Source organism: Aphelocoma coerulescens, assembly GCF_041296385.1.
Source record: "Aphelocoma coerulescens isolate FSJ_1873_10779 chromosome Z unlocalized genomic scaffold, UR_Acoe_1.0 ChrZ_unloc_scaf_2, whole genome shotgun sequence".
Taxonomy (NCBI): domain Eukaryota; kingdom Metazoa; phylum Chordata; class Aves; order Passeriformes; family Corvidae; genus Aphelocoma; species Aphelocoma coerulescens.
The window spans coordinates 943,838-969,960 of record NW_027184087.1 but is presented as its reverse complement, the minus strand read 5'-3'; the positions used below and the strand labels follow the sequence as shown (position 1 = coordinate 969,960).

General features: G+C 38.1%; 1 protein-coding gene across 2 annotated transcripts in view; it reads right to left on the bottom strand.

The window, feature by feature from the left end:
* Positions 1 to 26,123, bottom strand: part of CNTNAP4 (contactin associated protein family member 4) — a 209,797-nt gene that overhangs the window by 161,223 nt on the left and 22,451 nt on the right. Inside the window, exons 1-2 of one of the 2 annotated variants that reach the window (XM_069002649.1) lie at positions 2,590 to 2,716; positions 2,274 to 2,384 (exon numbers count right to left, since the gene is read on the bottom strand). In XM_069002649.1, the coding sequence (XP_068858750.1) occupies positions 2,274 to 2,384; positions 2,590 to 2,617 (139 nt within the window). In that variant the 5' untranslated portion in view covers positions 2,618 to 2,716. Of the gene's footprint in view, positions 1 to 2,273; positions 2,385 to 2,589; positions 2,717 to 26,123 lie in introns of those variants that run through there. The other variant, XM_069002648.1, reaches the window with a different exon arrangement.

The following is a 26,123-nucleotide window of genomic DNA, read 5'->3' as shown; positions in this document are numbered from 1 at the left end:
AATACATTTAATTTGGACTGCATTGATATGGTGCTATTATTTTAAATTAAAAATTCATACAACATTAGGCCAAAAGTCAAACTCTACTTATATTAAATTCCTGCATTTTATGTCTGCTAACCTCAAATAATTAAATCAGGGGTTTAAAAAAATTATTTCTCCATTAAAAACATTTAACTGCTATTAGTGTTTGGGGTTTTTTACTTCGTTCTTGTAACTTAATTTTTCTATCTACTTTTCCATTATTTCAAGCAAAGCTGATGTCACAGTAACTAATTTAGCAGTTAGCAAGAATATTCACTAGCTTTGCTTGAGTATTGAATATCTGAAAACTTCAGGAAATCAATAAACTAGTAATAATTAGAAGTCTGAAGAACATTTAATGAGTTATTCCTGGATGTCACCACTATTCCCTAACTGTTAATGGACTGGAAATTTTTTTTTTTATCATGGAGTTCAACCACATTACCTTTTTAATTTACAGAAAGAGAGCTGAAACATATTCTCAGTTAGCTGTTTTACTAATCATTCTCTGCTGTTATCATTTTTACTATGTCTTCATGTAAAGTACATATTTTCCTTTTATTTTTTAGCCTAGAGTTTTCTCTCCTCAATTCTTTTAACTTTTCCTACTGATTTTCAATATAAATTTAGTAAACACAAATCTACATGATTAAAGAACTATTTCCATGCAACGTCCCACATTTCTGATAAATTTCCTGCTATTTTTTCACTTTCCATCACCAACTGAAACCATGTAGGTGTATATTGCATATTTAGTTTATTTCTCTACTGATGAATGACAACATTTTGACTCCTGTGTAATCTGTGTAAAAACACTCAACTTTTTCCTGTCTAAAATGCATTTTATATTCCCTAACTTTGGCATTTTAAGAACCAAGCATATTATTGAATTAGAACTACAATCTGCCCATCCGAAATGAATGTTAGAAGGTCACAATCACTCCCAACCCGTAACTTTGGCTAGAAGAAGCTTTTATTCAAAGTAGAGAATTATCTATATTAAAGGCAAACCCGCATTCAGTTATCACACAATTTCTTTTAAAACTGTGATGATGTCTTCATTGCTTCCATAAAATCACTGACACACAAGTCGTATTTTCCTAGTAACAGATTTTTTTTACGGTCTGTATGGTTTAGCAATCATTTCTTGAGCTAAATGTTTTTGTTTATAACCACATATGTACAATGACTAGCTTTTTTCCAGCCAAATAAAACTTTCATGTATATATACACCTACAAATGGGTTTTGCATGGGAAATTCACAGAAAAGAGTTAAATACAAATTCAGTGTAGAAAAATCTATTCATGGTTACATAGCAAGTACTGAGTCTCTCACTGAAAAATAAAGAATAAAATATAAGTTAAAAGTAATTTTATTAAGATTAATTTCCTGAAGACTGAAGAAATTTTCATCTCACCTCATCTACATCTTTCCATAAAATTATGTCTGAATTAACCAAAATGTATCCAGCCAAACAATCTGGTCATATTATTAAACAATGACAAAAGAATAAGAAATTCAAACCTGTCCTCTGTTGAGTACTGTGAACCTGAGGTACACAGAATGAGAAGGTAGACAGTCACGATCTCCTAATTAGGCTACCTGCTGTTTTGTGTCTACATGAGTTCAAATGACACCAGATGTAAGGTTATAAGCATTCTAATGTGTGAATACAGTACAGGGCAATGTGAAGGAAATTATAAATCTAAAAAATGCATTTTAGCATGGCACAAACAACTTCACAGCACGTGAAGAGAGCCAAATGGAAAAAGTTGTCAAGCATACATTTTTAGGGAAGACCAGTATGAAGATGTTAACATTTGATACGTGTTATTTATAACATGTTTATAAATACATGTTTTATTTAAAATTCTAAGACCATATATTACTCAAACAAAGGGAAATCCTTCCAGGATATGTATTTTCCATTGATATCACAACTTCATTCAAAACAGAAGCTCATGCTTAACAAATTTGCACACCAGGTTAATAAAATAGATTAGGACATTCCCGTTTCAATAAGCCCACAGAGTAGCCCCACCCACTGAGTGCTCATGTTGTCAGACAACTTACCATAGGGTGGGAAGTTGAGATTCATAACCTCCTTGAGCTGAGACTACACTGCCATTCATGGCTGGTATACAAACACCAGACAAAAATTATTTGGAACGGTAACACATGCTCTTGGATATCTAAACTGTTTTCATTTCAACCCAGAATTAACAACTGACCAATAAAATTCACTCACCCTCTCTTCGATTAAGCCTCGCAAATCCAGGGCTGTGACTGCTAGACAGCTCTGATGAACTACTGAATGATGACTGAGGCAAAGCAGACACCAGCTGATCATCACAATTATCTGCCAATGAAAAATATCACATTTAGGTTAATCCAACAGACACCACTTACTGGAACTGTAACAGAATCAACCCTCTGAGAGCAGCATATCTCTAAATATTTCTTCTTGCTGTATTATGTGTAAAAGTATCAGTACTGAAGCAGATGTTTTGGGGTTTTTAACCCAATATTTCATGAGATTATGCTCTTTAACTGGCTGTTCTTACCCACTTCTAACTTAACTTCTGAGATCATACCAAGAAATTGTGCAGTGCTCACTCGCTGTGATTTAGATGAATAGCAAGTGACCTATTCTCTGTTGCAGCATCAAGCTACAACCTCAGCTCATGCTTCTTACTTACTTTTGACCTGATGCCAGCACAGGTCTTTGCAATCACTTTTAATGTGCAATCACATTAAATACAGCTGTTTCTAAAAAAAAAAAAAAAAAAAAAAAACAAAAAAACAAGGAAACTGAACCAAATCTCATCCCTTTTAAGAACAGTAAGCATGACAAAACAGAAAATCTTTGCTTTGTCAATGGTATATGTGTTTGATAAAGATACAGCAAAAAAATCATTATCTCACAATTATTACTATGCAAATCCTAACATCATACAGAATAAAACCTGAGTGTTTCAGAAAAAGAAGACTTAACTGCAGTTCCCAATCAATCGTGCAGAAACAAGCAAATGCTAATCAATACTCTAGCTTTAAATGCCTCTTCAGCTGAATTACTACACAGGATATATGTTCATTCTCTATTTGAATTTGAAATGTATCAATTGAGAATCAATAGCTGATCTAGTTTAGCTGAAAGAAGATCAACTTTAAAAAACTCAGAAGAAGTGCAGCAAGTGCTTCCCTAACTGCACTGGGACTGGCACCTGTTCTTTAGAAAAAGAGGAAATTATGTTAACTTTTAGTCTTCATTAAGTGTTTCTTTTCAGGACAATCACACTATCTGGATGCAGCTGATAACTGACAACTCATAGATGAATTCTTCTAGTTCTTCCAACCCTTGTAATTGTCTACCAGGTTTCACTGTCAAAAATCATAAATATTAATTAATACAAAACCTTTTCCTGCCAGTAATAATTAAGTGTTTCTGCTAAGTAACTATAGATATTTCTAATTAGCAGCAAGACTTTTATATGAATGTCCCAAGGAGATTTTTTGATCACATTCCAAAATTTTTTTTCTGCCATTGTTTAATTTGGTTGAGGAAAGTTCTTTCTAAATGAAAGGGTTAGTACTGGCCTTGACTGTTAAGAGTTAGAAGTACTCTCCTAAATAGCATAAATAATATCCATTCACAACAAAAGATAGGTTTTATTAATTGCTCTTGATAAAGTCACATATGCCATATTCTACCAAATTTAGAGTACTTCGCTAATGAAAAAAAAAATAATTATTCTTAGTTTCATAACTTCATTTCCTGTTCTAGGTTTATACAATAAAGAAGGGTAAAATTTTATAACTACTCTTTATTGTCGAACTGCAAACTCATTTTTTCACTTCATTATCCAGAGACTAGATTTGCAATGGTGAAGTAAGATGTTCTACTTGGGACAAACTGTCCAACTGGCAAGCACAAAACAAGGAAAAATGGCAGTCTTATGAGTAAATGAATTGCACTGCCAAGTCTTAGAAAAGTATCTCATTAGTGAACGGCTTCTTTACAGCACAGAAAGATTTAGGAAAAGGAAAATTGTTAGTCATAAATTGCACTAGCAAGAGAAGAATATGATGATGCTGTGTTTCAGAGAGCCACTTATGCTGCTGATGCAAGGGAACACTTCAAGTGTCACTGATCTTTTTTTTTCTGCCAAAGCCTACACTGTAAATCTAGATACCAAGATGAATATTAAGGGGGGAAAATAAAAAGGCATTTTTACTCAAATCTATGTACATGATACAGAATCACGGAACCATAGAATCACAGAACAGTTTGAGTTGGAAAGGACCTTTAAAGGTCATCTAGTCCAAACCCCTGCCATAAGCTGGGGTTATGGAGCCCCATCCAACCTGACCTTCAATGTTTCCAAGTCTGGGTCATCTACAGCCTCTCTGGGCAAATGGCTCCAATGTTTTAACACCCCCATCATAATAAAAATCCTACTTGTATCTCATCTAAATTTACCCTCTCTTGGTTCAAAACCATTAGCCCTTTTTCTATTGCTACACACTTTCTTATTAAGTACTGAAAAGGCCACAGTAAGATCTTGTAGTGGTTCTGTTCAAATTATCACTTACTTATATACTTTCTGTGAGATAAGAATTAGGAGAAAGCAAAGCAGGCACAAAACTTAAAAGAATATAAAGAAGTTTATTAACAGACCTAAAAGGAAGGAAAAAAAATCATACCACACCTGCAGAACACTTCTCTTCCCCCTACCTTTCCCCCTTCTCCCACTGTAAAAAGACAACCCTTGAGAAGTTCAGTCTGTTTACCACTTCCATAATAGCCTTGTTCAGTTCATTTAGGGAGAGGAGTCTCTCTTGCTCATGCTATTGGAGACATCTCCACAAGAAGTTCTCTCATGGCTTCAATATCACAACGAGACAGCTGCCCGGGTTGGTTCTCTGCTCGCATGTGAGAGTCCCTTCCCCCAGCTTACAGCTTTCCCAACAACTGCTTTCGAGGGTCCAATCTTGAGCTACTGGGGTACCATTTTAAGGTTGAGCTGTTCAAAAATAAAAGTTCTCTTCACCTATCTCTGGGAGCATCTTCATCTCTAAGAATAGAGGCCCTCCTCCTTCTCTGGGAGAAAAGGCATCTTCATCTCTAATACCTCTGGAAGTATCTCTAGGAACAGAGGTCTTCTCCTTCTGATTGGAGCAAGAGTCCTCATCGCTTCCATCTCTCCCTGTTCAAATTTCTCCTCAAATTACAGCTGCTTCAGCATTTGCTTATTCCAGCACAGGTGCTTTTGCTCAGAAGTTGAACGCTCCACCCACCATGCTTTCATGAAATTACAATGGGTGCTCCGATATATCACAGTCTATCAGCACCATAGCTTTACAACAGAATTTCAGCTTTAAGTACCTCCTCTTTCTCCTCCCTCAGGATTTCAGCTCTTCTTTCTTTACTTAATGTCTGCAGACTTCATCTGTTCTGGAAGAAACTTACAGCACTAAAAGGGTTAATCTCACCCAGGCCTTGCAGCTGGAATTCTGCTTATCGCTGTTGGTCACATGATCTTTGCCAGGCAGCAGGGAAGCTTCAGCTGATTCTTTTGCTGCACTGGAGAGGGGGAAGCCAGGCCACACGATCTGCACATAGCAGGGCTAGGGGGGAGCTGCGGGTGGAACAGGGCTGCACGGCTCCAGGATAGCTGTGTCCCGGCCCGGGCCTAGCCTGAGCAGGTCCCAGCCTGGACCCAGCAGGGCCCAGCCCAGTTACCTTTCCCCCAGCCGGAAGCAAGAGAGACCTTTCCTGGGGTTTGTCCATTCTTAAATGTGGACCACAGAGGCAGTCAAAATTTTAAGTGGCTTAAAAAATTGTCAATATTCAAACTGGCCAGCTGATAGGTTCTGTTAGGTCATAGAGGAAGCTGTAAGCACCTCTTTGCAAGAAAATCACCTCCGGGATGATGCTTGCTAACCCATGACAGGTCTCCATGGAGGCTTCTCTTTCAGGCTGAATAATTCCAACTCTCTCAGCCTTTCCTTATAGGAGAGGTCCTGCTCCATCCCTCTAAATGTTTTTTCAGCCCTCCTCTGGACCTGCTCCACAGGTCTATGTCTCTCCTGCGCTGAAAATTACAGAGCTAGGTGCAGCAAAATGTTTCATCTCTTTCAAATGCCTCAAATTTTAAATGTTGATCTTCTGGTTTAAGGCGGCATGTGTTACGTAATGATTCCGCAGGAATGAGACCATGCCATTAATACATAGAAGCACTAGTAGATAAACAGCAGGCACATTACTTTAAAAACACCCCTGGGTGTAAGTCTTCACAAATTTCAATTCAAAATCAAAAAAAGGCGTATTTCCACTGGATGGTTGATACATCTGCCTGTGTAATGCTTGCTTCTGCCAGCTACATTTTTCACCTTTTTTCTTTTAATGTACATGTTGGAAAGGAATCAATGGCACTGAATTATTCTACCCAGATGGTCTAATACGTGTGTACTTGTGAAACACACATATTGCTTTGAGATATTCCCAGAAGAATTCTATGAGCACTTAGCATTTATCATATAATTTATGTCAAACTCTTTTTATAATAGAAAGGCACATAAGATTTTGAATATTACAAAAAGGTGTTATCCAAAATCCAACAGTCCATGATACAACTTTTTGCCTTTGCACAATATAAGAAATGAGCAATGCATCACAAATAGATATACCCTGAATAATTATACATTTCTTTTACAACAGCTGCTATGCTTTATTTCAGGAAAATGACTTAATATGAACTTCTGCTTTACTGCTTAGCACATATAGCTTAAAACATATTCTTGTGGCAACTTCCAGTGTGCAATTTAACTCAAAATTTAGTATGAATTCCAGATTGAAATCAAAACACTTTGTAGAAAATGTCAAGAACCAGATGGTCAGTATCAACTTGCTTCTCAAAGTAAATAAAAACAAATGAAAGAATAGTCTCTACAGACTGACAATTCTGTATGCTTTCACTTACATTGGAAGACATTCTACAGAATGGAAACACAGTTTGAATTCAGTGCTTTCTCACATGCTACTAGTGACTCTTCATTTCTCTTGGACAGCCTTCCACTGTGCAAGGAAACACATCTCACTGCTGAAGACAATGTAGGGCTTTCTAGTGATACTTCACACAGCTTCTCTAGGCTAACGGAATACTTAAGTAGTCTATTCTAACATGAGATTCAAAGCAAGGAGTTTTAGCTAAAAGTTGTCCATGATATAGCATTTATTACGTTTTTTGTGATAAATACTTATTTTTTAAACAATACATAAGGATACCAAAAACATGAGAAACCCTAGGTTTCTGTAATATGCACAAAAATCTGGTAACAAATAAGGTTTCTTGAAGGAAAAAAAAAATATATATATAAACAAAATACATCTTACCTGTTATTCAAGAAAAATTATTCAAGTTACATAAGGTATGCTTTTCCATATATCGTAATTCCAGTGCAAGTTTAATCAAATTTTTAAAGCAACCGAGGCATTTTATAGGAATAAAATTCTTAAGTGATTCAAGAATAAAGTATGCCTATAATTTCTCTTCCAGCTCCAAGTACTATCTCATTATGCATACTCAGAGTAAACCAAGAGATTTTTAATACACAGGTACTATGAATTACATAGATCATGCCATATGAACTACAACAAAGGAGTTCAAACAGGATATCTTCCTGCAATAATAACAATTACAATAACAATATTAACAGTTATCATGACTATGTTTATAAAATTATGGTTGATCAAATAAATTTTGTTACTTCCACCAAAGCAGCTGCTCGCTGAAATAAAAGCAGTAATAAAAATAGCAGAATATTGGGACAATCTGAGATTTATTTATTCAGAATGCATAACTGTGTATTTTAATTCCCAGCTAGTGAAAGAAACCTTATTTAATTTACAGGCACAAACCTTCTCTTTTCTGCGAAAACATCAAGAATTTACAGCACTGATTTTATTTTGAATGGACCAGTTTCTTTATGTAAATTATCAGCTTGGTCCATAATAAAGACTAACAGATTTCAATGTTTTTCAGTTGGAGTGCAAATTTACTCTAATTAAGCAAATGTCAACATATAGTGCTTAGTTACTATAAGTTGCTGTGCAATAATGATATTCTGTTCATAATTATCTAGAAAGTACATGCATTACATTGACACATTGACTTTACTCATGACATATCTTAGCTCAAACTAAAACATCCCAACCCAAGAGCTTACACAAATTAACATATTACAATTCCACTTATTTTTTTAAATGAAATTATTTTCAGCTATTATATTGTTGCATACACCTTTTTTTTCTTAAAACTCAATTTACTCAAAACTCCCTCTAACAGGAAATACAATTCCTTAATAAACTATTGAACTTCTCATAAGGCAGGACAGAAATAGAATAGAAGGAAGAAAAAGACCTGTCAAATTCTTTGGTTTTATCAAGGACTCAAAGAAAATATTGAGTACCTAAAGAGCAAAGCAACACTTTAACATTAAACAAACAAAAAAAAATTGTTCCAGTAAGCCACATGAAAAGAAAACAACACTAACAAAATCAAATCAAAGAAAGTTTTGCAATCTTTCCCAAGTAGGGAAAACTAAATATTTAATCATCAGACAAGTAGAATAGCTAAAAACAACTAGAAATTCAGTCACACACGAACAGAATAGAAGAGGCAATAGCTCTGGAAGTCTCCCAGAAGTGTAATAATGTTCATCTTTCCCAGGCAGGTAAGCCCTAGGAAGGATCAACTTTGCTATCAAATTTTAATAAGTGAATAACTATGATGAAAAACTTTGTGAAAAGGAATGAGACTGATAAAAGTAAAGGACATGTCATACTGTATCAACAAGACTAATGCTTGCTGAAACCTAAAAAAGGTGCCATAAAACCTACCTTCCAACAGGAATTTATTAAATCTTTCGTTCTGTCATGGGCACTTCAGAGTTATTTTTCCCAACACTGTGAAAACCAAATATTCTCTAGCCCATTTACTCTTTTCAACAAAAGATGCTTTCTTTTCCCCAGGAGTGAGCATCTATTTCATTTTACCTAACAGATTTTTAAAATACGTTAATTGTGGTAATTTAGTCTTTGGTCAGTGTGCACACTTGTAATTCGCTTCAAAAGATTCACTGAATTTAATGAGATTCCTGTGACATAGATAAAAAGAGATTTCCCCTCTCCGTGTTTTACTGACAGGTACTGACCATTATGCTGGTCCCAATCTTAGTGAAATCTTCATCAGTAAGAGAAATGAGGAGAATTCGACAGATTACAGACAATTAGACCATCATAGTTTCAGTCCTTCTAGCTACAAAATATACAGTGTCACTTATTATGAACCCAGCCTGTCATTACTGCTGCTACTATATGATTATGCTTGCATTTGCTTCCTGAACAGGGATAAGTTATCCTTGTTCAGAGAGCCTAAGAACATTTTTATCTCATTGCTGCTGCTGCTGCCTATTTGTAGCTCGAAGTTTAAAAATAACAGAGAAGTTGCACTGTTTCATTCATACCTCTTGAAGCCTTTCATAGCCACCAGGGTTTTCTATTCTTCGGTTCAGTTAATGGAATATATTAGGCATTTCCACGTACTACATTTCAACTGCATGTAGTAGCCAATTAAGTTCATAAAGCTTTGCTTCACTGAGGTCTTCTGCTGCTTACTTCTCAGAAAGATGAAATTTTGCTGGTGAGCAGCTCAGACTGGTTTTCTTATTTTTTATTTAAACACAAGTTTTCATTAATAGATTTCAACTATTTCTTGGAGGTGGTGGAGAGAGAAGGCAGGGAGCTGACTGCCCAAGATAAAAAAAAGGTGGTTTTATGATTTTTAATAGTTTCTCTGCAAATGTAAAGACTTTATCAAGGAGATAACCTGCATGGCAGGGCCAGTGATTTTCTTGAATTTGAAACAAACTCTTCCAGTTTTCTGATAAAATTTTTATCTTTTCCAGACAGCAGTTAACAAAATTCAGCACAGAATTCTGACACTTAGCAGTCAATTGTTCCTTTAATATTCACATTAGGCATGTGATTTTTATCTTAACAAAATGCATGAAATGCTATCTTTCCTTCCTTTCAAGGAGCCATCCCTTTTTCATAACTGCAGCTATTTCATGCCAACAAGAAATCAAGAACGGCTCATAAGTACAAAAAGCCAAATTTCCTCTGTGTTCACAGACAACCTTGTTGTTCTCCGGGGACATGAAAGAGTTTTTGTGACTGAACACAGAGAACTTAAAAGGAAAAAACAGAAGGAGTAAGATAAATGCTGCAGTTATATAGATCTGAATTTAATTATACAGGAATGGAAGGGATACAAAAAAAATGTTTCCCTACAGACATTTGCAAAGATTCACACCCTTCAATGTATATTCAATGGCTGGCATGGTTGGTGTATATATAGCTGGAAATGATGTTTTCCTTAGGTTTTTATTTATTTTTATCTGATTATATAAACTATTTTTGTTCCATGCATTAGGGAAAAGGAGCGTGAAAATTACAGAGTTTGAAAATCCATAAGAAAGTGAAATAAAGGACTTCCTTGTTCCTAGTACCCAGAAATCAGCCACAAGCCGGCAACTCTAGCGTTAGCTGACATTAAAGAAACATTAGTATTAACTGAGTTAACTCGCTCCTGTTTCTCTTGGTCATTTCCAGAAACCTTAAGACTACAATTCAATGCAAGGGAAGTACAATCACTAAAACTTAACTCGTAATTCCCACTACTATTTGAAACCAAACAAGCTTTTATAATAATTTCCAAGATTATTAGATAATGTCTGTATTTTTTCATAGATTCCAATTACACTTTTTATTTGTGAATTCAGTGGTGAAAGAGTGTATGATACAATAAAACATTAGACTAGGACAAATTAGACCTGAGAGGTGATGGCAGAAACAGGTGATTTACAGTTAGGATCTTCTTATTCACGTCGAAGAAATATTGCAGAATTTATTAATTAAGTAAATACACTGCAGTAACACTTCTAGATCAGCTTCTTCAAGAGGTATCCTACAATAAATCAAGTAGAAGGGCATATCTCCTACTAGTTAGGCAAGTTTTGTGTCTTTTGACTTAATGGCCTACTTCTTCTCAAACAAGCCTCAATGGCAGAATTATGACAAACACATTCCAACACATTACAGAATCACAACTTTGTGGGTTCTTATGGGCCTTATTTAGCTGTATAAACTCAAACTCTAATATTTAGTTAGTATTTCTATTATTGAAATATCATGCATTTTCATTGAGTTTTGGTGGGGATCTTGGCAACATGCATTACAGGTTGAAACAAGCTTTTAGTATAAAAAGATAGTAATATATTAAATGTTAATAAGTATGATCTTACAGGTAAATTATTTAATTCAGTAAGTCTAATGGGGTTTTTTCCGTGAAAAGCTATGAAAGACTAATGCAATTTATAATGTCAGTTGGAAGCTTCTTAAGCATGTGTGGTAGGAAAAAAGACAAGGCTTTTAGAGAGAATGAAAACAGATACATATACTGCAAAGGAGTTGAAAAAACTACTTACAATTCAGAATTAAAATATTTCGTATTGATCAAAAGCACATAAACTTTACTATCAGCATTCATTTTTTCCCATGTCATCGTGCAGTATCTGAAAACTCATTTTGTAGCATCCTTAAATTTTTGTTCTCATGAAGTATGGCTTAAGCCTTCTCACCGCATGATTAAATTTTCACCATCTTAGTGCTATGGCAAAATGTTTTTTTTTAAAAAATTTGGAATACTTTATTACAAACTAAATTCTTTTCAGCCAGGCTAACATAATCAGATAACATATGCATGTTTCTTGAGATCAATAAAAGCCTCTTTACCAAAAGAGAGAATGTTTTACACAGCTTGTTACCAGAACTATGTAGAAATCATTTTTCTTTTTCCTAAACCAGCAGACACAGAGTGAATTCAGACAAAAGGGGGAAAGAACTGTTTGCCTGTTTCACACTTTGACTGTGATTTAATTACCTCAAACTTTGCTCAAAGGTAGAGGGTTTCAGTTAGATTACATTTCACCTAAGGAACAAACTTTCCATTCTTAAAAAGAAAAAAGAACAGTTTCCTTCTACTGAAAAAAAAAAAAAAAAAAAAGTAAAATTTCATAGGGAAACAAGCAATGAAATCCAGTGCCTAAAAAACCACTTCAATTCTCGCCCCTCCCCCTCCCCCCGACTTAAATCTTTAACTCTGGCAACAGGCTCCTCACTCCAAAGGCATGTGCTAGTTCTGCTCCGCTTGGAAGTACCTGACAAGCAAGGAATCTCACGAGGCCCAAGAATGCTGAGGGCAGTGTAGCTATAATCGTTGTTATGGCACTAGGCGTAGGAAAAGAAGCAAAAAGTGGATGCACTTATTCATTTCAGGATTAAAAGGGTCAATACCAAATTGACTCCTCTTAGAGTCTAAGAATTGTCCCAGAAACTAAACAGAAAGCCAGGAATTCATATATACACACACACTGTGTAATAGTGTTTTACAGTTTTTGCACTCTCTTTTTTTTCCCCATAATTTTATAAATTTAAATATCTTTACTGCTAGGGAATAGTATATTTTTTCGGATGTAGGATTTCCAAGACAAGATCTTAAATTTAGCTACAGCTGTAAACCTTCGGATCTTGCTGTCTTGTCTCCATATGAAGGAAATAATCTCCCTTCTTCACTACCAGTCATATTATTTCAAGTGAAAATTTACACCAGTGGTGATAAAGTTACCTCAAGAATTCTTAAACAAGACAAATTCTTTAAGTTTTATCCTGTAAACCTTATTTTCCAGATCCTGTACCACTTTGTAGCCATATTTTGAACAGTCAGCATCTGCAGCTTTTTCTTGAACAGAAGCTACAAGCACAAAAACTGGTAGCAGGGGTCAATGCTCTGGGCTGAAAGGAAATTTTGATCGATTAAGTTCATATACTGTATTTGAAAACCTTGCTTCTCGAGGCCTAGGATGGTGTTCCAGGCAGTGGCATGAGACACAAGGTATGCCTCCAGCCATCCTGTGGTTGTTACCACCATTGTGGGCATGTAACACTTGCCTTGGCAAGTCTGCAGGAGCGTGATGTAACCCATATACCAGGCCTTCCCTTATTTGTATTTTGACCTGAGCTGAGCTCAGCTGGTTAGAGCATGGTGCTGACAAGGCCAAGGTTGTAGGATTCAACCCCTATATGGAGCATTCAGTTAAGAGCTGGACTCAGTGATCCTCATGGGTCCCTTCTAGCTCTCAGTATTCAGTGATTCTGTGACCATTTTCTACCATACCACAGGGGCTTTACCTGTTTGGCCTTCTTGATCCCAGCACATGTTTCCCAGTTATGAATAACCTGGGATATAGAGTCCATGGGTAAAACCACGAGCCCAGCTGGGTGTTGCATTTCTTTCCTGATGACCTGAGGCACCATGGGCCCACCAAGTCAGAAAAAATTCACCCTTATGTTGCCAGTCCAGATCTTCTTGAGACCCTTTAATTTTGGCAGCTTGATCCACCATCCATTGTTGCGATGTCCTTCAGTAGCCTGACTCTTGGGCACATGTTCATCTCATTATATATTTTTGCAGCCAACTTCTCTACCCAGGCAGTGACGTCTTGCTGCAGTTCAGCAGCTCAGATGGGTTTATCTCTGCACTGCCAGTTGGTCTTTTTCGATCATTCCAGCCACCTCCACACCATCTGTGAGTCAGTGTGGAGATAGAGTGCTGACCATTTCTCTTTCAGCAATATCTGAAGCCAGGCTTTCAGCTCTGACTTGATCCACCTTGTCTCTCAACAGCTTCTGCAACTCATCATGTAGGGCATCCATTTTCTAATGTATCCCTACAACATGGCAAGAACCATCAGTTCTGAGTGTGTATCGCTTTTCATTTCCAGGTAGCTGATTGTATGGTGGAGCCTCCTCAGCAAGTGTCATCTTCCCCACCTCCTCCTCCTCCTCCTCCTCCTCCTCCTCCTCTGATGGTCCGAAATTTTTGCCTTCACGCCAGCTAGTGATGACTTCCAAGATCACTGGGAGACTGGGTTTCCTATTTGAGCTCACTGTGTGAACAGCACAACCCACTTCCTTCACACCACATCAGTCTCATGGTATGTGCACCCAGTCCAGCAGCAGCACTCAGGCTGCCAGGAGGAGCTGTGCTTCAGTGCCAATCACTTTTGAAGCAAACCCCTTCAAAAGCTGCCATTATCTCTTCTTCCTTTGGGGTGTAACAGGCCTCAGATCTTTTGTATCCACAAATCCAGAACCTCAGGAGTTGTACTGGATCCTCCCTGGGTAATTTTTGCCAGAATCTCCAGGAAGGACAATTCTCTCCAACTGCAGTGCAGAGCACACTTTTCATATCTTTTCCTGTCCTGACTGGCCCAAGGGCTACTGCATGAACAATTCCCCATTTAATTTGCTCAACACTTGTTGTTGTCCAGAACCTCACTTAAAATTATTCTTCCATGTCACATGAGAGATGGAGTTTACAATCTGACTGTAATCTGGAATATGCATGCTCCGAAACCCCACAACACCTAGGAAAGTCTGCATTTCCTTTTTGCTCATTGGGGAGGACATAGGTGCTCTTTTGTTGACCACATCCACTGCAATCTGATGTCCATCTTGCCATTTGTCCTGGTTCCCTCCAGTATAGGGTTAATTTTTGCAGTAGCCAGAAGGGGGCACAGCTAGGACATTCAGGTTATTCTGTACCCTCTCATGTCATTACTGCGGGCAGGGCAAGGGATTCTCTTATTGGGAAAAGGGCTTAAGCAAGTGTGGTGGACTGAGAGGTGGGACAGCTGTGGTTTCATGCCAGAGGGAGTGGTTTGGGTGGCACCAGTTCTGAGCCAGAGGGAGCAATGTGGGTAGTATGGCAGAAGGGACACATGGGTTCCTTGGTGAGCAGTAACATTTCTTTTCTTGTACACTCTGTTATTAGTGTTGTTGCTGTTATTGTTTATTTCCTTGTCTCATTGCTGCTTCTCATAAATTGTTCTTATCTCAACCATGGTCTTTACTTTTTCTGCCTCCAATTCTCCTCTGCAGCCTGCTACAGGGATGGAAGAGAGTGAGTGAGCACAAGAGTGGTTTAGAGAGTCTCAGTGAGACCACTAAATTGAACAGTACTATTCCTAAACCATGACACCAGTTTACTCCTAAAAACTACATTTACTGGGCAGGTCCCTTGACCTTACTTTCTTTTATGGCAAAACCAGCCTTCAGGAGGATTTTAATTGTCTTCTCCCCTTCTCAAAACCTTCCTCTGCTGTGCTACCCCAAACAGTGATGTCATCACTGTACTGCAAGTGTTCTGGAGCCTCACCCTTTTGCAGTGCAGTCTGGATCAGTCCATGGCAAATAGTGGGGCTGTGCTTCCAGCTCTGGGGCAGTCACTTCCAGCTTTACTCCATGCCCCAGGTGAAAGCAGACTTAATTCAGGCCATGGCAGTCTGTCACTCTCCATTTTCTACTAGCTTACACACTGGCCATATAGGACTGTTAAAGGGTGAGCAAGTCTTGCTGACCACTCCCTGGGTCTCCAGCTCATGAATCATCTCATGGGTGGGGACAGCAGAGTCCCAGCTGGTGTGGTTTTGCTGACAGTGCAGTGATGTGGCAGAATCAGTACCTGTTGTTCTTAGACCCTCAGCAGCCCCACAGCAGAAGGGTCCTCTGAGAGACCAGGCAAGGTGTTCAGCTGTCTAATTTCCTCTGTCTCCACAGCTCTAACAATGCCCTTTTGGGTCCTTGAAATATCCTCTCCTGAGGTAATCTATGCCAAGGATTCACGTGGTCTCTGGGCCAGTCACAGTGGGGTTGTTTTGCCATCCATTCCCAGCCAGGCTCACTCCAGCTTCCAGTACAGTCAGCTGTTGGGATCCCCAGAGACAGAAATGGATTCTGCCCCTACATATACATATCTTGATGGCATCAGGGTCCCTTGTCCACTGGTGTCCACTTCAGCCTTTTACCCTTGTGTGTCAGATGTGCCAGGGCCCAGGATCCACACAGGCCAATGGATCCAACTGTCCCTGTCCTCCACCTGGCTGGAGGCAGGGCCCTCCTAGTCCTGTCATAGCACTCATTGCTCACTCCTTGTAAATATGAACTGAGGTCCCTTCAAGAGGACCAGAAGTAACATCAGCCCTGCTATTCTGTCTGAGGGAGGTCTTGCCCACTGGAAACTGGAGTGGCATTTATCCTTGAAGAATTTCCGGTGGTACCTGTTCTTCCTTTCAGGTCACACACCCATGCTGTTAGTGCAGAGACTGTTTCCACCTCACTTCCTCATGTCCTCTCTGTTGTCATGCAGGTGGAACCTCACGTTATCTCATGGCATGGACCCTCTCTCAGGCATGGGGTGCTTGCTCCCAACAGCAGAGTCACTGGTCCATACTGGCAGGGCATGCGACATTTCCTCTCTAATTCGCTTGAGTCTTTCTGTCCACAGTCTTGGACAGTCCTTCCACAGCCAAGGCACAATTTGGTAAGGAGGAGAAAATACGATCTTCACATTCCCAGAGTCAGGTAGTCACCTGAAGCACTGTTTGTTCTCCTTCTTTCACTGACATCAATGCCAATGGGTTGGTTTACAACAATGGCACACTCTGTACAAACTTCTGCCACATGGATTGTGTACATTGGTCCCCACTGGATCTACAGAGATCTACAGCTTGTTATTTGAATTCTTATAGCTTAACTCCAGCACAACTAATTCTCTCAGATACTAGATACCTTTCTGCATTGTGTTCCAACCCCTTGGGTGCATTATTAGATCATCCTTTGATCACCTCTTTCCTTCATGCTTGACAGAAGTCACCTCAAGAGGCTGAAAGTTTCCATCCTCTAGCCAATCTGCTCGCCAATGCCCACATCCCAGGACAGGGATCCATCATTTGGCTTCATTACCTCTAGTTTCATATCGTGGGCCACGATATCCCAGCATCAGAGCAGCCAGGTCACTCAGGGCTCATTCAACCGGCAGCTGAAATTCATTTATATATCTCTCAGCTCACCCAAGAACTGAGATGGAGTGATTATCTCTGGCCCTGCCTCTTCCTCCTGTTCTGAGGGCCCTGCTTCCTCTTCATCCCTCACTAAGCAAACTGATTTGTTCTTGGATTTCTTCTTCTGTGTAGAGGCAGCTGCTACTGGCATGGGTTGTTCCTCTGGTTCAGCTGCAGTTTGGCCTTGGTGCCTGTTGGTCTGCTTTCCTCTTCTCCCCGAGAGTGCTGTGCAGTAACAAGTAGTGTCAGATTAGTAGTAGCCAGGGCCCCTCATGTTGCATAACTTCATGCCTCTCTGGAGCTGTCACAGCATTTTTCTTTCAAATATTCTGCCACTTAATCAGGGTCCTGCAGTTTTTCAAGGGTGAACTTCCAAACCATTGGAGCAGAACAATCCTTCAAAAGATAGCCCATTTTCTTCTACCTTCCATGCCACTCATCCACCCTCAAGGGCAGATCTCTGAAAGACCCTCCTAAAAATCTCTTTTGTCACTCTAAACATGTGTATGAACCACACTCAGGACACCCTGGAGACCTAGCAAGAAGAACATGTTTTCTTTAACATCAAAAAGAAATTCAGAATTCTCAAAAGCTGTTGTAACAGGCTTGAAGGAGGAGAAAAGGGTGAAAGGCTGTGGAAATTCATCCTCCCCTGTTCTTTCCAGTGCGTACAGTTATTAATGGATTCCCAGAGGTAAGACCCAAGGTAAGGATAGCAGAGCAACACTGAATACACATTCCAAATTACCTTCACTGCCCTTCATGCTATCATGTCACAAGCTGGTATCATACAGTACAGCATAAAAACAACTGTGATCCCTCTCCCTGCCCTGAGAAAGAACCTCATGAGGAGAACATACTGCACATATGGGAATATATACAGCATTAGGTACCACGATCACATAAACAAACCAAGCGACATTGTGACCAGTGACTCCAGACCTAAACCAACAAATGATCAGATCAAATTGGTTTCCAATCTGCTCTGGAAACAGAAACAAAACAATGTACAGTAACAGTAACAATACTAACAATAAAGTGTTAGTACTGTTACTGTTACTGTACATTGCTGAAAAGAGAGGAACGATTCACATGCCATTGCTCACCCCTCGTGGAAACCCCTAACAACACCCAAAAATTCCCTTTGCCAGGCTACCTAATGTGGAAGGGAGCCCTTCCCCCATAGCCTGAAGATGATGTTAGGTGGTATAGAACAACCTCCGGGTCCTGGCTATGTCACCTCCCAGCAAAAATTAATCCTGCCTGGCCAGAACAAGGACACCTCATAAGAGAGATGTTCCAGTTCCCTAATCAGCTTAATAGCCCTCTGCTGGACTTATTCCAGGAGCTCCATGTCTTTCTTGTCCTGGGGAGACCAGAACTGGACACGCACTCCAGATGTGCCTAACCAGGCAGAGACAAGATCACCTGCCATGACCTGCTGGCAATCCTCTTCCTAATGGACTCCAGGATCCCATTGGCTCTCTTGGCCTCAAAGGGCACACTTCTGGCTCATGGATAATCTGTTGTCCAATCTGATCCCCAAGTCCTTCTCCAGAGAGTTGCTTTCCAGCAGGTCAGCCCCCAGCCTGTACAGGTGTCCAGATTTATTCTGCCTCAGCTGCACTCGTCCCACCGTTGTATCATCAGCAAACTTGCTGTGGAGGCAGTCTATCTCTTCATCCAAGCAATGTTATTATTAGCAGCATGCAATTTTTATCCCAGCATATGTTGTAGACAAAACAGGATGAGGTGAAGTACCTGTCTCTTAGGCATCCTTCCAAACAAAGCTCAATCCAGTGACTTCACCTTAGTTACACCTACATACTTTTGAGATTGGCATTGAGACAGTTTTTATGGAATTTAAGCTTTCCTGTATTAATAACACAGAAGGCAATTCTTCAAGCAAAATTTACCCAGCAATAACTCATGTCTAAGAGTTATTCAAGTATATAATATGAGAAGTGCTTTTATCATTGGTTTTCAATTAATATGCAATTTACTCCTTCAGATTATTTTGAGAGTTATTATTATTATGAATTTTAAGAACTGATCTGAATGCTAAAGCCTGAGCTAATTTCCTGCAGCAGACCAAACACATACGATGTTACACCAGTTTGTCTTCTTATATCATATGCAGACCTTTATGAAGGTAGTTTCTGCCACTAAAAACTTTCATTATAACCTCATCAAACTCCAAATACAACTCCTTTTCACTGGCAAGTTTTTTAAACACTTTCTAATTTGAAAATGCCAGTAAGGAATACTGGGATTAAGAGCTTTTCAGAATGCATGGACATGCATGGAGTAATACTTTCCTTTTTTGTAATATTTGGGATCTACTGAGATCTGGTATCATCATGTATAGTAAACAATGTAATAGCCTGTCAGCTTCACTGGAATGTATGATTAAATCTGGTAAAATTAAACACACAACAGAAACCGAAAAAAATATAAAATAGAAAGATCAATGAGAAAAGCATGTTACATTTAGAAATACAGAGATTGCTCTATTTCAAAGGCATTCCCATGCAAGCTTACTGTACTGGTTTTCTGTAGGGTATGCCCAGCCACTGCCCTGGAGGGATGTCTGCTGAGATTGCATAATCATCCAGCAGTACTCCCTGGGAAGGCAGCTAACCTTTTTACTCATAGCGAGAGAAGTCAGACCCAGAATCCTCTGGGAGACCCTATGCAGATCCCTTGTAACCCACTGGCCTTTACCCTCTGCCACCCACCCCCTGTATCCCTATAAAAGCTAGCCCCCTGCCCCTGCGAGATGGAGATGCTTGCCCATAGCTCCCCTTCGCTGGAGTATGGATAAAAAAGCTACCTTGTGCGGAACCAGCTACTCGAGCCTCTCGTTTCTCTCTGGTCTGGCCTGGAGGCTGCCCTGCAGACCTGAGCTGAAATCACAAGCTGACAATCACTAAAGAGCTGACAGCTCCTGCACAGGCCCTCCTAGCCAGCAGCTGAGGGAAGACACCGGGCCTCGGGAAGGTGATTCCTTTCGGGACCATCTCTCCAGACCGGTCACCTCTTCCTCGGTCAGAGCTACTGACCCATCACCAGCTGTAATATTTTTCTAATAAAAATGAGAAGTACTTTGAAAATAGGAAGTTTTAAGCAGATGTAATACCTCCATATAAGTTTCATATTTATCTATCATGTTGTAGAAGTGTACAACTAAAAAGAAAAAAAGTATAAATACTTACAGCAGGAATGTTACACACTCCTTACAAATCTTGAAGCTTAGCCTTGCATTCCTCATTGCATGTCAATACATGCTACAATGCATTCTCAATTATTATGTTTTGCTGGAATATACTTCTCTTTCATTTTTAGTGACATTTTCCCACTTGTCCCTTCAGCTAGAGTGAAACCACACACTATTACCTTTTGCATACTTTGGAAGAATTATTCTGAGAGCTAACATTCCAAACTACCTGCATAAACAGAGAATGCCTAGTTCTTACCTAGGCACCTTCAATCTCATTAAATTCACTTTTAATTAAGACAAATGATAAAGAAAGAATTAGTAAAAATTCTTCTTCTGAAAAAGTGAAAGCACATAACATCAGAAAACAATCACTATTTTTTAATTTCCTTTTGTCCCTCAATTTTTTGCTCAATTACTTTGCTGTTCAGTCCTTGTAATCCATAGTTGCCTGTTTGGGACTGTTTGTCACAGAAAACATCAGCTGGGGAAAGCTCCTCCATTAATGAACATGCTGTGTGTGGTGCCCCCTTTCAAGTGCTTCACTAACTCTTACAGTCAAACTCATCTAGGGATAGATGATCCCACGTCTCCTAGGGATACAGAAAGATTTAATTTTTCCTCCCATATTTCCTTCTATTCCCTTCATGAGATGACCACTCTTCATAACCAAAATAATCTTTGTTCCATTCCTTTAGAGTTGTGTCTTTCCTAGGCTGGCTGACATATCTACTTTGCTAGATAAGTGAACGGCTCCTTGCTCCAAAGGGGTAAAACCCCCTCCAATCTCTTGGATTGGAGTGTGCTACCACATATGGTTTTTTCACTGAATGGGTTATTCAGTCCACTAGGGAAGATTAAAAACACCTAGGTGTGACTATCCATTTAATCTGTTTGGGGAGGAAGAGAATTTGAGATGACCTACATTATGCTACATCACAAGCACACTCTAAAATGTCCTGCAGATTTTGGTTGTCCAGTAAATAGAGAAGATTGAGTTCTTTGTTTAGATGAAAAATGTTTGAGTAAGTGATGTCTTATCCATGTTTCCCAAGAGAAAATATTCTACAATAATATAACAAATGTTAAAATACCAAGGTGGATTCCACAAATAAAAAACCCTTAAAATGCAGACTTCACAAGGATAAAACACAGCAATTTCATCTGTGAGTGGAGATCCTGAATAGATACAACACTTCTCTAGGAGTTATACAGAAGTTTCTCTTAAATACCTCAACAATTATTTTCTCCCTAAAATAAAACAAATCAGTATTTTATGTGAAACCCAACAGACACTGATCAAATCTAAGAGGAGTAAAGATTAGAAGGAATAGGAAAATTATCAGGGTGCAAATTTCCAGTCCTGGTTCAATGCACAACTCTGTCCCAAGAAGAAAAACAAAAGAAAGTATTTTCCTTTCCATAACCCATTAGTTTTGCAAATTTACTCCACCTGGCTCAATGCTAAGCAGTGGAAGTTTCACTTCATGCCATATTTCTTTGGGACATTTCCCTGAAAATCCTCTCAAATAATTTTCTCTGTTAAACTGTACTTTGGCACAACTCTACCTGATTAACAAGATACTATTGCAACTGCTATTACTGCTAATAATAAAAACATGAAAGAAATATAGAGACAAACTTATTAGTAAGACTTTTGGATAAGTGTTCATATAGCAACCATAATTGCAAAATCTCTTATAAAACTGGTGGCATTAGTGCTTGTAATAAAACAAAGTGGAGGGAACTACACCACACGTGTAAGTAAAAAAGTGGACTGTAGACCATTTTAAATCATGATATCTAAGCTTTATGACTTCAACAGTGATTTGGGTAATAATAACAGTAATATTAATAATAATAATAAGGAAGTCCTCTTACAATAAAGACTTTAATTTCTTCACGATTTCAGTTGAAACTGCCTGTGTATCTGGCACAGCACTAAAATGTAGCCTGAGAACAGTAGCACCACGTTTTGCCAAGTCAGCCTAGCCCAGAGAAAGGACCTTAACCACTGCTTTACATTCTATGCATTTTTCCATTGCTTTAGCAGTGTAAATCGAATTGAATAAGGGAACCTCCTAATGTATGTCCAAACCACTGAACAGTGCATCTCAAAATAATACTTGTTCTATGGTGTGTAGGCATACATTGAAGTTAGTACTTAAGTTTATGAGGATAATATTAGTACAACAGGGCACAGAGGTAAAGGAAGAAAGAGTACCATCAGTGTTATACACGATTAATTCTACATTTTTCCAAGGAATACTTGTACTAAATAGGGCAATAATTTCCTCTTCCTTTTCTTCTCTTTTTTTCCCCTTAATAAACACTTTTAATAACTAAATATTAAGCAAACCTTTCAGAGATTTTTTTGAAACCTCATTCCCAACCAACTTAACTAAAGTCACTTAAAGCATGACAGTTTACTATGAAAGAACAAATCCATAATGTACAAAACATGCCTTTTTCCTTTTGTTTTCTTTTTTAAACTGCATTTCTAAGAATGGATGTCAGATAATTGAAAAGAATTAGGTTTCAGGGTATTGTTTTGTAAACATTTTATTAATCATTTTTGACATGACTTGAAGAAAATGTACCCTAGATACCAAAATTCTTTGTCTCAGGAAGGAATGAACAAAGGATTCTGACTACAATAAAGTTTTATTGTTCCCATTCAAATGGAAGCCACACAACACCACACAGGGCAGAAAAGCAGTGGATGGCAGCCCATTTTAAATTATGGTGTATTTTCACAATGACTTCTACAGGGATTTGGTAAAGAACTGCCTTACAATAAGGAACTTGTTGGTTGGCTCTTTGTTGCACAAGTTCATTGGAAGCTAGCTGTGTACCAGGAACCTCATTTAAACTGCAGACTAGGAAGCACAGTGGCATAATGGTATTCCAGGTCAGTCTAGTCACCATTAAATTTAGGAAAATTTTAACAAGACCACTAAAATTATATGTCATTATATTCTTAAGAGCTTCACATGATTTAAAATGAAAGTAACATCTCAGACGTTTATTTTCTGTTAGTACGTTACTTACTGCTTTTCCTTGATCACAACTAACTAAGTTAACTCTCACCCAATCTTGTTACAACAATGAAATAACTAGAAACAACTGCCTCAGGTTATACAGTTACATAGCTACATCTGTGTTGATTAAAGGTAAGCAAAATAATCCAATAACATTGCTAATTTTTGTTAATTTACTCTGCCTGCAAAAACTTTCAGTGTCAAAAATCATGTAGGCTTTCACTTAACATTCATACCAGGAATGCAAGGCTAGAACTGATATGATTTAGGACCATCTGTAACAGCTCAAAGTCATGTAGATCCCCCTGAACAGGATGAATTTCAGGTCATCAATTCACCAGCTACATGACTACTTTAAATTATGAAAGCAAGAATAGTTATCTGGTCTAAAGCATTACAGATTTTGGTTTTGTCCCTCAGTAGAGATGAAAAGCGGGAGAAAAAAAATAAAAGCCGTTATGACCTCATTGACTTTTGAATAAATCACATCTCCCTTTCAATCAACACTCTGCCTTCTGCAACCATATTTCTGAATGTATTTTCCATAGGATAGGTCTTGCAGTCCTTTACTGTATTGCTAGATTACTCATAACATTAATATATGTTATATATTTTATTTTTTCTTAAAAGCACTCAACATCAAAACTCAAATATAACACTGGAACAGCCCTTTGATTTCAGAAATTGAAGGTGAGACTTTGTAGAGCTCAAAGTTAACAAGCCTTCACTGATAATTACGTTAGCATACAAGATTAAAGCATTCTGGATGCAAAACTAAGTTATGTACAACTATATGGGGGAAGATTGACTTTATTGATCTCACAGCAATTTTTTCTTCCTTAAGATTACGCTTACATTAACTGTGGGATCAATACAGAACTTCCAAACATAGGAATACTTTCTTTTAAGTATGAAAACACACTATGTGCTGATAAAATCCCACTGAAGAAAGCAACATCATTTCTCTAAATCATTATAGCTGAATTCTTCGCTGAATAGTAAGCTTCACTCATCTTAGTATACTTAAGTAAATATGGGATATATTACAGTTTCTTGGCATTAATACATGATGTACTTTACCACAGGGAAAATGGATCCAAGACCCATATTAACAATATAAAACATGTAGCAGAAAGCCAAGCAGTAAAGGAGATACTCAGCTACAAAACTCGTTTTCCCTCCCAGCTGCAGTACTTGGTTGAAATTCCTCAGTTTATTTTTTCTTTTTTTTTTGAAGTATTTCTAAGTGAACACTGCAAATATGTTCCCTTTTTCAGAAAGTTTAAAATAAAAATTCTTATATTACGAACATCTTCTACAATGATTCAAAGGAAAGAATTTCATGCTTTATTTTGAGGAATTTCACAATTTTCAGACATAAAATAAATTTGACGCTAGCACATGGCTTATCTTATCTAGATTTCCTACATCACATTATACTTTAACATAATTTTGAGGCCTCTTTTTATTTAGTCAGTGTGGAAAAAGGTTGCATTTAAAAAAAAAGGTTCCAGCAGTTATGAAAGGTTACACAGACAGTAAGGAGTAAGGCTCCAAATATTTCACTAAAGAGGGACTGTAAATCTTCACTAGAAACTACTCAAAGCTGAAGCACTACATCAAGTATGAATAATAAAATTTACTGAAAAGCAGGAAAAAAATCAAAGGGTAGAAGGGGTATGAAGGAAATGAAAGCAAACTTTCACAAGTTTTTAAATTAACTGAAAGAAATTATTTGATGTATTAATTAATTAGATCCACAGTACAGTCGTCTAGAAAAGAGGTAATTCTGTAATTAGTGACAACAAAAAATGATCTGTTAATACAGCACATACAAAAACCTTCATTTTACTTTTTTTTTTCATTAAAATGTGGGTGGAGCAAAAAAGAAGTCACAAGGCAAAAATTAAGACCAGTAGGTGGTGAAGAAATCCTAGAAGAGTATCAGTCACCAAACTACTAATCTGCACCAACCTTGTACCTTCAGGAATTGCAAATAACACAGTTAACTGATGCTGAAAAACCTCTTCACTACCATACCATGTGGTGCCATGCTCAGTATAGAAAGCTGGGAGAAGAAACAGGAAGGAAGGGCCTTTGGAGCAATGCTCTTTTATCTTTCCAAATCACCATTACACATGGTGGAACCCTGCCCTCCTGGAGATGACTGAACAGCTGTCTGCCAATGGGAAGTACTGAGTGAAATCCTTGTTTTGCTTTGCTTGCGTGCACGGCTCTCATCTTACCTGTTCCACGGTCTTTATCTCCACCCATGAGATAAGCACTCAAAAAACAAAAGTTACACCACAAGTTTACCTTCCTTTCATTTTATATCAAAGAGTATGGCTAAATTGAAGAGAATAGCTAAGTTTTTCCCTTACAAACAACGAGAATCCTACAAGCCTCTCTATGCAAACAAATGAACTGAGTTTTCAGAACAACTTGAAATTTGGTAAGCTGCCAGATAAAAGTGATAAAATCAAACAAGAAGTGCATAATTTGACCGTGGAAATTCTATACAGTCATCAAGCACTGAAAAGAAAGAAAAAACTTTGTTTCTTTAACCCACAATTTCCTCCACAGCATTTGCATTGTCACAGACTGATGCAACAGTATCAGAAAGGTTTAAATAGTTTTATAGTTTACATCATGTTTTATCTTCCTTTAGCTATACACAGACTAAAAATACTCTAGTCTATGGATAATAACTTTGAATATATTAAATAATTAGAAGATTAACACCCAAATATTGAGGTTGCTTTTGGAAGCAAAGTGTGTTTGTATTTAGTCTGATACGTAATTGCTTTATTATAAA